This window comes from Seriola dumerili, unplaced genomic scaffold (genome assembly GCF_002260705.1).
Source record: "Seriola dumerili isolate Sdu_G_001 unplaced genomic scaffold, Sdu_1.0 BDQW01000226.1, whole genome shotgun sequence".
Classification (NCBI taxonomy): domain Eukaryota; kingdom Metazoa; phylum Chordata; class Actinopteri; order Carangiformes; family Carangidae; genus Seriola; species Seriola dumerili.
In genome coordinates this window covers 4,575,878-4,588,546 of record NW_019174481.1, presented here as the reverse complement: position 1 = coordinate 4,588,546, position 12,669 = coordinate 4,575,878, and the positions used below count along the sequence as shown (strand labels likewise).

Sequence of the window (12,669 nt, the reverse complement as noted above, 5' to 3'; positions counted from 1 at the left end):
GCCAGGGCAAAAATCCCTGATAAAGGATGAGTAGCCTATCTATTTAAATTATTTTTTGAAAGGCATTGGATGGAAATGGCTGCGGGCAAACCATCCAACAAAGAATAACTGGACTGAATGAAAGGTATGTACCTGACTCTTACCTTACAATAAGAACAGTGTGTAGCCTATAAATGGGCATATGTAAAAGATTGTGTTCCAGTGCAGTTATTGTGTTCCCCATGTCAACACTAATTTTGCTGAAAAATATCAATAAAAATGAAACTTAAAAAAAAAAAAAAAAAATCAGCTCTTTAAAGATGCTACATAGACTAACACTGGCCTTTGTTTTTTTTTTTTAAGGATTTGGTCATATTTAGGTCACACAACATGACATAAACCACCGCCACAAGGGCGAAGTCTGAGGTGTTGGAGTGTGGTGTTTGAGGTTGGCATGATGCTCCAGGTCTGTATGAAGGAGGCTTTACTCCGACCTCTCTGCTGACCCTCCTGCAGCTCCCTGCACACGGACTCAGTGTCAGCAACTCTGTCTACCAAGATATATATATATTTTTTGTTCATCCAGATACATTACAATTGCATATTCAGCCTTGCCTAATGGCTTGGTAAAAGTCATTCTCAACAGCTCATTCTCTCTTTCTCCACCACTCTCTGACACAAAGACTGCTTGACAGAGTGGGAGAAAGAGACAGGAAAATTAACCAACTGCCATCACTTCTGACGGTAATTGGAAGCTACAGTTTTTGAGTCTATCACACGGTCCTCAAGGGACAAAGGCTACCAGTCTGATTGATTTTCTTTGTTGCTACTGACATCTAGTGGGAAGTTACCATTATGTGTTGTTTCATTTACTTGAGGTGGAAAGCATTAACACAAAAGATTCCTGAATCCAGGATGAGCTATACCAGTATGTCTGTTGTATGTTTCTTTTGTTGGCAGAGGAAACGCTCCATAAATCATTTTTATATCAAAAATATTTGGAACATTTTTACATGTGAAGGGATGCACTTCCTTCCTATATGGAGTACATGAGACACGTTCTCTTTGTTCATCCCAACATCAACAATTGTACTTCTCTTTGATATCTGCTTCAAATGTTAATATTTTAAGTCTAAATATGATTACTACAACCACTAGGCTCCTCCTCCAGAGATGTCAGAGGTCAAGTCAGCCTTAGAAGACCTCCTGTTTTGTTTGTTTGTGTTTTGTCTACAATGACACTTTAGCAGATTGAATACATGGTGTCACAAGCAATTCAGCCCCCATTTAATAGCTGGAGTTTCTCAATTAACTCTGCCAACATGACTCCTGTCACATTCACCGAAACAATGAACAGTAACAAAAGCATTTAATTAACATTTTAGGTTGGGATAACGTTCCAGCAACTGTCATCTATAAATTAATTAGCTCGGATTGTTTCTGTTTCCTGTCTGGATAATGCAGTCTCTGTTGTCTGTGCACTGTCTCTGCCGTCTGTGCACTGTCTCTGCCAGTCACCCTATGACCTGCCTGACTGTATAGCATTACAGTATTCCCATTTTCAGAGTTGAAGCTAGGGCAAAAGACCCCTAAAATTAGCAGGGTAAGTGCCCTGTCTCTACCACTGCCCTGCAGCAGTGACGTTAATTGCACTCTATTTATACTTGAAGAGTGCAGGACTCAGAAAGATCAAGTTTCTGTTATGCTTTATTTCTGTGTCCTTAAGTTTATGTGAGCAGAGCAGTGGAAAGCCTGTTTGGTGTAAAGAGCTGAATTAAGTGGGCACTGATTATTTTTAATAATGTGCTAATGTAACACTTAGTATACAGACGGAAATAATGTGTCCTCCACTCTCTAAATAAAGTAATTTTATAGACCTGGCTGCCCTGATGAAGTGGCAGGGTTTTCATGTCCTGCTATTGCAACAATTTCAATCCATCTAAATATGTAATGATGCTCTTAATGCAAATGCTGCATTCGTAAGCAGCAGCACTCAAGCTAAAGAACTAGTGATGAAGAGCACAGAAGGAGATTCTTTTTCAGATACTTAAAGATACTTCAGATACTTTTTTTTTTTTTTTTTTTTTTTAAATCACATAAATTTCTACTAAGAATCTGCATGTGGAAAAGACACAACAAAACTGAGATCAGCCACACACAATCACACAGATCCTGTTGTGATACTGAATTTTATTCAAGTATCTCCAACACACTTTTGTTCTTGAGTTATCATCAGTTAAACGAATCAGTTGAGAAAGATAAAGGCAGCAACAATTCATAGCCTGAATGTAAGTTGTCTATTTAGGATTTATAGAGCTTCTCAGTGTGCATTCGACTTGTAGTGCTTAGCACAGACAGACAAATAAAACATTCATGATAACACAAGATAAACAAAAGAGAGACTATTAAAAATAAGACTAAGATGCAGGAATGGCCGGAGAGCCATCTGTTCTGTTTCTGCAAACTGCATCTGAGGTTAAAGGGAAAATCCACTCCAAAACAGAATTAAAACATGATTTTGGACATTTAACTTGTGACTTTCTTCGTGGATACAAACAGCAGAGTGTGAGCTCTGTTGTTATCACCACCTAAGTCCAACTACTGAAGCTGCTTCTTTGACAATGAATTGAATATCTTTGTTAATGGTGACATTACCCAGAAGTAAAGGCATGTAGGCACAGTTTAGGCTCTTTCCTGTTCATTTGGACATAGGCAGAAATTTTAAGAAAACATTCTTAGTTTATAAATTCAGAAGATACTACTTCATTGTCAGTGAAGCAGCCCCAGATTCGACTCATTATCATGTTAAGATAAGCATGTAAAATTGAAGAATAATGTAAAATCTGTTTATGCAGTGAATTTTTGCTTGAAAAAACGTTGCCTCTGATCGGAGGATTCACAAACTGCATAGGTTTTAAACGTCTGTGTGGAGACCAGGGAGTGTTAGAAAAACAGTGTCACCACTCATCCTCAGTAAAAGTCTTTCAAATGATGGCTCTGCAGGCTGTCATTCATGTCACAGTCTGAAATATCAAACAACTCGAGCTGCTGATCTTCTGGAACTATGTTTCTCATGAATGTCCCCACTTCAGTTTATTACATCTGCTAATCATTTGGAAGATAAGTTAGTTTCTTTTCATTTTGCCACCCGTTTACAGTCTGTAACAGAACATAGCTCCATGGCTGACATTTGGCACAGTAAATTCAACACCTTCTCATACCAAAGAAGCATGGCAGATGGTATATGTGAACACGTAGAGCCAGGCAAAAATTTCCAGCAGGCGAGTTTGGGTTGTGAGTTTGTTCAAACACATCCTTTCTGAATGAATGTGCAAAAACAACACGTGAGCTATCGTATCCACTCTTCATTTTCATGCATGTTATCTGGCTAGTTTGATCAGATGCTTCCTATCAGTAACACTAAAGCCCATCTCTCAATCAGTATAGCCGCCATCAAACACACACAAGCACCATCATACCGTAACTCTCCTTTTTAGTGGGAGAAACGTAGGAAAAAATGCATTCAAGCCTGTATCATGTTGATGTTTCTCCCAGATTTAAATAGCAGTGGAAGCCAACAATCACTTTAAAAGTCCACGTGACTTAAAGTTAGAATAAAGCGATAACTGACCAGATTTCAGACAGAGATTTAAGCCCAGAGGCTGGATGTTTATTGCTATGGTTTGGTCTGACACAAGGCTGGTGGGGCCAGGAGCAAAGCAGTCAAAGCCAAAAGAGACAAAGATGAAGAGAATGACATGTTTGTGGCAGGTCATAGTAAAGTATGAGGGACAACAGGAAGAGTAGTGCAGGGGTTCCTCATCAGGGGAGAGTGTGGAGTGGAAGTCAGTGCAGCTCAATGAAAGCCTCCATCTCCTCAGAGATAAGTCCCCTGTAGGGCAGTCTGTGCTTTTCAATTGCACGCGCTGCCAGGCACTGAAGGGTGACGTAGTTCAGCGGGTAGAGGGCCGGGTGCCCGCTGCTCTGCTCATCCAACAGCTCGTAGGCTGTCTTCCTCTGTGCATTTGTAGCATCAAAGTGAGCCCCAGCCTTCATAAGTAGTGCCATAATCTCTGGACAACCGTTGTTAGCAGCAATGTGCAGTGGCGTGTTGTTCTCACAGTCACGTGAATCAACATCTGCACCGCACTCTAGGAGCAGCGCTGCCACCGCCTGGGAGGGGAAGCGGCCCACCGGGTAGCGGCCCACAGATGTGGTTTCCTTGTCTACAGCCATGTGGAGAGGGGTAAAGCTGCTCCGACCTCGAGGGTTCAGCTTCAGCAGACGGTACACTGTGTGCTTCTTCTGGTGCTCCTGCTCTGGGCTGCATTCAAGCTTCTCCAGCAGAAAGATTAGATGGAGGATGATGGAAAGGGCCTTGGTGAACTGAGGAGCTTCTGGAGGGTTGTCCTTCTGCGCCACAGCTCTTTCTACCTCCCTCACGCTTTTCCCCAGCACGGTCATCAGATCATGGAAGGTGATGCGCGTTGATAAGGTGCCTTTGGCCCGGTCTTGAAGAACAAAAGAGAAGAGCTCTGCAAAGGACAGGAAACTGGAGGCTGTCATGGGACTGAGAGGGTCCAGGTTGCTCTGCTGCATGTCTAATGCATATTTCCACAGGCTGATGCAGCGCTCAAAGTTGCCTGAGTCAGCATACACAGCTCCTCTGTAACGGATGTAATAAGAGGTGTCTGGGTGGGATGGCCCCAGGATGCGTTCTCGAACTAACAAAGCCTGCATCCTCATTTCATCTGGGTCTGTGATCAACGCTTCCAGTTCCTCTGCTGTGCTCACCTCCTGCGCACAGCCATAGGCAGGGATTGGGGGACCAGGTGGAGGCTTGGCCAGGGATCCAGCTTTGTCCCCTGGCTGCCTCAGCTCCATAGCCCTTCTCCAGTACCTCATTGCCCCCAAGAGGTCTCGCTTTTTGTCCACAAAAGTAGCCCCAAGAAGTTCAAGTGCATCAATGCGTTCCTCTCTGGAGGTGCGAGGCTGGTGGGCCAGGTACTCCACAATGTTGGTGTGACCTGTTACACTTGCAGCGAGGAGTGGGGTCATTCCGTATCCGTCTCTCTCCATGCGGGCATTGCACTTCAGCAGCATCTTCATAATGTCCAGACTACCTGACTCAGCACAGTCGTGGAGGGCGGTGTTTCCTTTCACACTCTTGCGGTTGACATCAGCACCCCGGTCCAGAAGGAACTTGGCTATCTCCTTGTGGCCCTTGTAACAGGAGATCATGAGGCAGGTGTGGCCGTGGCGGTTGGCGACCTCCATGTCAGCTCTGTGCTCCACCAGGTAGCGGACGATTTCCAGGTGACCGTCAAAACAGGCAGCTCGGAGCGGCGTTGAGTTAGTTAGTGTTGCGTTGTTCACTGAGGCACCGTGTTTCAGTAGAGTCTTGACCACAGGGAGGTGACCGGCTGCCGAAGCCGCCCACAGCGGCGGAGCCCCCTCGATGGTCTCGCCGTCAAAGTTGACGGAACCCCCGAGTTCAACATTAGCTTTACAGTGTTCAAGGAGGTAATCTACAACCTCTAAATGTCCGTATCGAGAGGCTATCAACAGAGGAGTTCCTCCCTGTGTTTTCTCCTCGGCTAAAGCCTCCAGCTCCTCAGGAGTTTTGTTGCTCAGCAACTTCTGGATAAGTTTTAGCTTACCATCTCTGGCCGCGTTGAAAACCGCCGTCGTAATGTCCATTTTACACGCTGTGTCCTGCCGCGCTGGACACCAACCCCATAACCACTCGTTTCTGTCAAAACTGGCGAGTCTGGTTTTAAATAACAGAGAGCAGGAGTCTTAGTTTGGACTCGGTTTCTAGCTCACATCTTTCTGCCATTTTGAGGGTGCTGTCAAGATGGCGTGTGTTGTTTGACAGGTCTATGTTTACGATTTCAGCGAGGCATTCTGGGTGACGTAGTTTTGATGGAATTCCCGGTTCCAAGACCGAGCCGCTTGCCACTTTATAAAAAAACTACATTTCCCATGGTGCAGGTGAATTGAATGGCATACCAGCTGATGGGTTCGTTTGTTATGGTTGCTCGGATCAACGAGGGCCACCACTACAGATAGTGTAGACAGAAAGAGCCGGTTGGTGCCCGGCTCACAAACCAAATACACCCTCTCAAAGAGTGCTCAGTTTAAATGGTAAGTTGCATCTCATCACTGTGAAAACGTAAAAACTGCGCATTAGAAAGGAGAATTCTTATGGATATCCCCGAAAATGATGTTCATATAATCCTCCAATACTGTGTGGCTACTTGGAAATGAACACACAACTATTTTCGTGCATTTTTAAAGATATTGTTTTATCGACTGTAGCCTCTAGAGTTGTGTTATCCCAATGATGGTGAACACGTAGCTATTCTTTTGCTTGACATACTGAGTAACACACAGAAAAAGAGATATAAAAAAACAACAACTACTAGCTAGCCTAACCTGCAGCTGTGATTTCAGATAGTAAGTTTCAGTCAGTCTTTTATATAATGATATACAGGCTGCAGACAGCTAAAACAACACATTCAACTGACAGTAACCTGAATCTCACACACAAGGAGGTCTCCTGCCTTCTGAGCAAACATCCTCCATCATCCACTACTACCAGCATCAGTAGGTGGTTAATCCTTCTGCAGTACAGTAAATCACATTGGTGAAAAAACAAGGTGGCTGAGGTAAACCATACACCACCATTACAGCAGTACTGTTCATAATGTTTGGGAGCATTTTCTTGGGCAGATTAGCTGTAAATGTTGGGAGGATAACAGCATGTAGGTGACCTTGTGTTTGTTACAGGATATTTTTGCAACTAGGAGTTAAGCTGGAAACACGCATGACTGATCTGAACATCTTAAAGAGTCTTGAGGAGATCACATGACTCTATCGTCCTACACAAAGACAGAGGTCAGAATACTGACTTGAATATCGACATGCACAATGCTGTACATGAACACCGAGACCTTACATTCACTGGAATGTAGATAGTGACTTTACTGTCTACATCTCTCCACAGTATGAAAAGTCATCTACTTGCTTTTCTATGCATAACATCAGCGTGGTGTGCAGCATTGAAGCTTTTGATGATGAGTGGAGCAGTGAAGGATTAGAATATTTTATAAATTCATAGAATACGTTTACTTCTGGGGATTTGAATATTGGTGTAATGACATGACACCTTTGCTTGCTGATAGAATCACAGAGATCACGATAGCAGTCATGCCAAAGCATGAGATTTCTCATTCCTCTTTATAAAAAAAAAGGGTTGAAAACAAAATTGAACCTGGAATAAATTTACATTTTGTGTAATGTTCACTCATTTATGAATATACATTAGCCCATATTGTGAATACACAGCACTGTTTGATTTTATAGTGCAAAAGTGGTCAGGTGCAAAGGAAATTCAGGAAGTGTCAAACTACTGTGCCAGAATTAAAGTTTGATCAATCACTAGTTGTAATCTGTAGGATGCTTGGGCTGTGCTTGAGCTGTGAGCAAATAACTCAAAAACTGTCATCAGGGTTTTGACTATAATACATGCTAGATCCTGATTGGTGTACAAAAATATGTGATATTAGCTTTTTTTTTTCCAACCGAGCATGTCCACTTCAATTCACTGAGAAGAGCACAGATAAAACAGCACAGACAGAAATCTCTTGTGGTGAAATAACCAAAACTGCTTTAACTTTGGCAGAAAATGTTGTTTTAAAGTATGTTTTCAGGGCCTTTAAGTAGCAATGGAAGACAAAAAGAAAGAAAGAAAGAAAAGAAAAGAAAAATCACTTTCAAATGAATCTGTTGATTATGACTTTAGGCTGACCTTTTACTTAATGATTTGCTTAATTCAAAGATTATTAGACAGTCACTTTTCAAATAATTTGCCTCACCAAGTCTGCAGAGACAAAAATAATTACTTAACTTTCTTTCACCAGTTTATCTCTTTGCTCTCAAGTCAGTGGGAAATTAATCTTCTTTAAGCTCACAGATGAATGTGTCCCATGTGGGGGCTTGTTGTGACTTATTTCAGTACTTTATAATCAAATGCAGCTGGCTGCAGATCAGCCGAGGGCTTATAAGCCTGCGAGTGTTCTCAGAGTGTTTGCATTTTTTAATGAAATATATTTTTCTTTCTTTTTCAGGGTCATGGCAGCACAAGTCCTGGGGTATATGGGCACAGCTAAGAATGGCGTCACCCAGGGCAGGTCAGTAGTTGATTAAAATATGCCATAAAAAAGGTAGAGTGGCTATTTTTTTAGGCTTTAGTGAAGTGTCATTCTGGTACTTCACCAGTAGAGGAGGCATAGGATCCACACTCAGATATTTCTCTGTATTAAGCAGTGGGACCATGCCTGTACGCCTGAGAAATGTATTAATATTGACTACAGGGTGTTTTGTATTTCTTGTGCATCTCCCTATTTCCATATCCTCAGCACAAATATCCATTTATCAACTCAAAGATTGAACACATAAATCAAGATATAACCTCACTGTATGCAGGAGAGCTTGTGCCAACATTTGTTTCAGGAGAGCGATTTTGCCATGATTGTACCTCCTGCCATCCGTAATAACTATTTGAAACTCATTAGAGGACAGTCTGAATAGGAAACGTGTTTTTAAAATTAAACAGGGAGTTTGAATGCACACAGAGACAATATTGTGTGCGGAGAACCAGGATTAAAAGCCTCACAAATGACACCCAGCCCGTGCTTGTCTCAGAGGACCCTGCCTCAGACTTGTTTGCAAAAATGGAGAGCTCAAGGCGGGCATAGGAGGGTTTAAAATCATTTCCCAGGGCTTGCTCTTGATCCCAAGGAATTATTAGAGGGTAAAATCACTGAGACAAAGCTGCAGGGTAAGTTTAGGGTGAGTTTAGTGTTTTTATTTGTAAGTTCAAAAGCATATCACGTAACGGCAGTCATATTAATATTACATCCATTAGCAATTAAAATCTAATTCCCAAATATAAATTCTTTCAAGTACACAGAGGCATCCACAGGAACGTGCAAAAACTCACATGTAATCTTACTGCATCATTACAAAAATACAGCTCCAGCTTAAACAGGACCATTAGTGCATCACAGCTGATATGATATTGTGCCACATCACAATGCTCATTGGAGAAGGCAACACCTTTTGTAACTCAATACTTGAAGAAAAATACACAAACATGGACTGCAGATCCACTGTTCACATTGCTAATTTACTGGTAAGCACGTAAATAACGGTGGTGTGTTTGACCTGGACTGACTTCTGAAAAAAAAAAGCTAGTGCTGGCAACTTGATAAAGTGGGACTTTTAATTCTACAGAATGCTCAGGTTTTGTGTCCATTGATGTACATAACACAGTGTGCAAGATATAACTCCCTTGTCATCAGCATGCTCTCGCCTGTCCAGTTTTTATCAGATCGGTGAAGAGGGATAAAAAGGTAGCCAGAGAAGAAAGGGACTTCAAGATGTGGAGCTGCTTGTTTTCACCGAAGTCTTGACAGGGGCTCCCTAGAGGCCTTCCAGCAGCTCACTGAGCAGCACCTCCCTTTCTCCTAGAAGCACGTCTCTCTTCAGACTGGTTCCTTTGTTCACTACCTTTATCTTCATGGCCAGACTCTTTATTTGTGCCTGGGGCAGTGCGTCAAAAAAAAAGTCCTCGTTGAACACTGGATTCCTGCTGTTCTTGATGATGGTGCTCCTCTGTTTCTGCTGCTTGCCAGGGTTCAGGTAGAGTGCTACACAGCAGTTAATGCTTTTAAGATCCGTCTGCCTGTCATAAAGGGCCTCAGCTGTGAGCACGCGCACCCTCAGCCGAGCTGCCTCCGGGTCGTAGTGAGTGCTCAGCCTCAGTGTCCCCCCCTTGTGGAGGTTGACGGTGTGCTCGCGCTGCAGGAGCTGCGTCGCAGCGCCCCTTGAGCCACTGCTTTTACATCCACGGAAGGCAGGAGAGGGAGGGCAGCGCATGCGGCGGCGCTGCATGTTGGGGCTGTTGTCTGCTGAGCTGCATTCATCAGTGGAGAGGGAACTGTGGCGCGCCAGGGAGCGCTTGGCACGAGACACCTGGAGGGAGAGAGATATGGCAACTAGTAAACATACAAAAAGAAGGCTCACAGCGAATCAAACAAGGAAAACACTTTTAGAACACCTTCACTGATAACTTTCTAACAGCTAATTCATATACTCAGACATATAGAAACAGAAATCCTCACCTTGGCTTGTGTCTCCTGGGTAATGGAGCGTAGGAGAGAGGCAGAGCGGGACAGGAGCGGGGAGTTAAAAGGTGATGACTCTGCTGAGGAGCAGGTGTCACTCTCTCCACCACTGAAGTAGCGGTAGGGGTTGGAGTCAGCCGGGGCCAGTAGAGTTCCCCCTTGGGAGCGCCTCTGTGAGTTCGGGGAGGTGAGTGGGCTGCTGGGATCGCTGTGGAACAGGCTCTCCTTGCGCCGGGTGTGAGGAGACTCCACCAAGGTTGAAAACCCATAGGAGGTCTGAGCCTTGGGGACATACGACAGGGACATTGCAGTCTGTGACTGGGGGTCTGCATTAGTGTTGACTTCAACACTGACCCTGTCCACAGATCCGGCCCCTGGCTCATCAGCACTCTCTATTTGGATGATGTGACGGTTGGCTGACTTCTGCAGATTGCGTGTTTCTCCCCCCAGGCGGGAAAAGAGACGAGGGCTGCAGGGGTTCTTGCTGCTCCGAGCTCTGGGGCTCTGGCTACAGATGGCATGATCAGAGGAGGAGGGTCGCACGGTGGAGCAGAGCTGAGGTTCTGAGGGAAGTGACTCTTCTGGTGGACAACAGATAAGTTTAGGGGGGATGAAGAAATCAGGGATCTTATCTGGAGTGAGGACATTGGCATAAACAGAGACAGGAATGGCCTCAGCCGTCTGCGGGGGCTGGGATTTTGTCCCACTACTCTCCACAGAGCTACGGAGCTTCTCCAGTAGCCACATGCCCACTCAGATGCCTCCGCTCACAGTTTGTCTGTGAACAGAAAAGTGATGCATGAAGAGAAGACATCACATCCAATGAGAACAAACTGACACAACATCCATTTGTTGAGATTTACTAATCCTTTCTCCTAATAAGACACAAACATTAGTCTAAATGTGCCTTTTACACCTCAGTCAGTAACAGTTTAGTCAAGTAAAGGAATGAAGAGTTAAGAAGCTCACATTTCTTTCACAATTCATACACTGATTGTGTCCACGCGCCTCCAAAGAGCACTTTAAATCTATGAAAAAATATTGCGCAACATAGGGTGATTAAAATAGCCGTCTAATTGTCCTCTAAACGACTGAAACGAGCTGCTATTGAATTCTGCATTTTTAGCAAATCCAACTTCTGCTATTTTTTCAAATTAAAATTACTTTAACTCTCTAAAATTTTAATTACGCAATGAAATCATTTAAATAAGTGAGTCCAAATAACTTTGTTCTCTCAAACAAAGCCGCATAAACTACGGTTGCGATGCAACAATCAGTCAATCAACAGCAATCAAACATCAAACATACCTACCTGTTGGCTGTGTAACTCTTTTCCTTTTCTGAAAAACTGATCGCCGGCGTGCGCTCGCCTGCAACCTCTCCAAGCACTCTGTGCGTAAAAGGTGTTTTCCCGTCCGGCGAAGTCCAAGTGTGATCCAAAACGCTTGCCAGCGGGAAAAGGCTGCTAGAACGGGCACACTCGCTTTATATGATGGAGTCTGTGACTTCTGAGCCAATGAGAAGGTTGTGAAACCTTCCCATGATATTTACCATAAAACTATTCCCTGAGCAGGCACGAGAGGGAGTGTGTGTGTGGGGTGGGGGTGTGGGGTTGTTGGTGGGGGGTGAATCTCATTTAAAGGCTGTTGTTTCATCACCCACAGTGTGCTTCAGATTATGTGGGTTTCATATCTCACGCCTCATTGATTTTTAAAGAGAGCGTCACTGTGATTTCATTTAGCGCTCACGTGAGATCGGTTCGTTGCCAGATAGCGCATCTCTGCCTGTGATACAAACACACAGAGACCTTAATTGGACTTCCCGGTGGTAAACTACTGGTGGATCTACCTTAACTCATTTACCAGTAATAATGAAAGCTTTTGTCTTTATGCCACAACGACAAATTAATATTAACACCATGACAAATGGACTGCAAAAGAACTGTCACCACAATCTACAGCTGGAGTTAGTTATATGAAGTTGAAGTAGTATTATGCATCTGTTGTTGACAGCTCTCCCAAATAAGTCGTCTTTGAATAGTTTGGATAGTTTCTTCAAATCCCAGTGTTTGCCACCGACTGTGATGTGCTGCCATGATGTTTCCATCACAGAGCCCTCAGACTCTCTGCTGCTCGCTGTGCCAGAAACTCTGACAAAGACCTGCAGTGAAGCTGCCGTCTTCAGTTTTGGACTCAGACTCTGGAACAGTCTCCCCACTGATCTGAGGACAGCAACTTCAAATGAGCTGTTTAAGGCCCTACTGAAAACTCACTTAAAAAAAAAAACAACTTAAATTTAAATGTCCTTTTATCTTTAATGCATAGTTCAGACCTGAAGCAACTTGTTGCTTAATTGAAGAGTTGATCAACAGAAAATGAAGTATTTTGATAATGGATTATCCTTTCAACCCATTCCTCAGAAATAAAAATTCCAACATTTCTTTGTTCCAACCTTTTAACTGTGAGGATTTTTTGTTTTTCTGTATCTTACATAACAG

At 43.5% G+C, this 12,669-nt stretch overlaps 2 protein-coding genes and 1 long non-coding RNA gene across 3 annotated transcripts; 1 reads left to right on the top strand and 2 right to left on the bottom strand.

Annotated features, from left to right (window-relative positions):
• Positions 1–2,149: 2,149 nt before the first annotated feature.
• Positions 2,150–5,837, bottom strand: LOC111229071 (protein fem-1 homolog A-like). The gene has a single exon (XM_022755235.1). It carries the CDS (start codon positions 5,677–5,679, stop codon positions 3,826–3,828), a length of 1,854 nt encoding a protein of 617 aa, XP_022610956.1. The 5' UTR covers positions 5,680–5,837; the 3' UTR covers positions 2,150–3,825.
• Positions 5,838–6,045: 208 nt separating this feature from the next.
• Positions 6,046–12,434, top strand: LOC111229019. The gene is made up of 4 exons (XR_002665388.1): positions 6,046–6,126; positions 6,772–6,879; positions 8,112–8,174; positions 12,284–12,434. It is a non-coding gene; the product is annotated as an uncharacterized LOC111229019 (long non-coding RNA).
• Positions 9,297–10,919, bottom strand: LOC111229017 (C2 calcium-dependent domain-containing protein 4C-like). Its single transcript, XM_022755168.1, has 2 exons — positions 10,170–10,919; positions 9,297–10,020 (listed from the first exon to the last, which is right to left on the bottom strand). Exons 1-2 carry the CDS (start codon positions 10,917–10,919, stop codon positions 9,469–9,471), a joined length of 1,302 nt encoding a protein of 433 aa, XP_022610889.1. The 3' UTR covers positions 9,297–9,468.
• Positions 12,435–12,669: the final 235 nt, after the last annotated feature.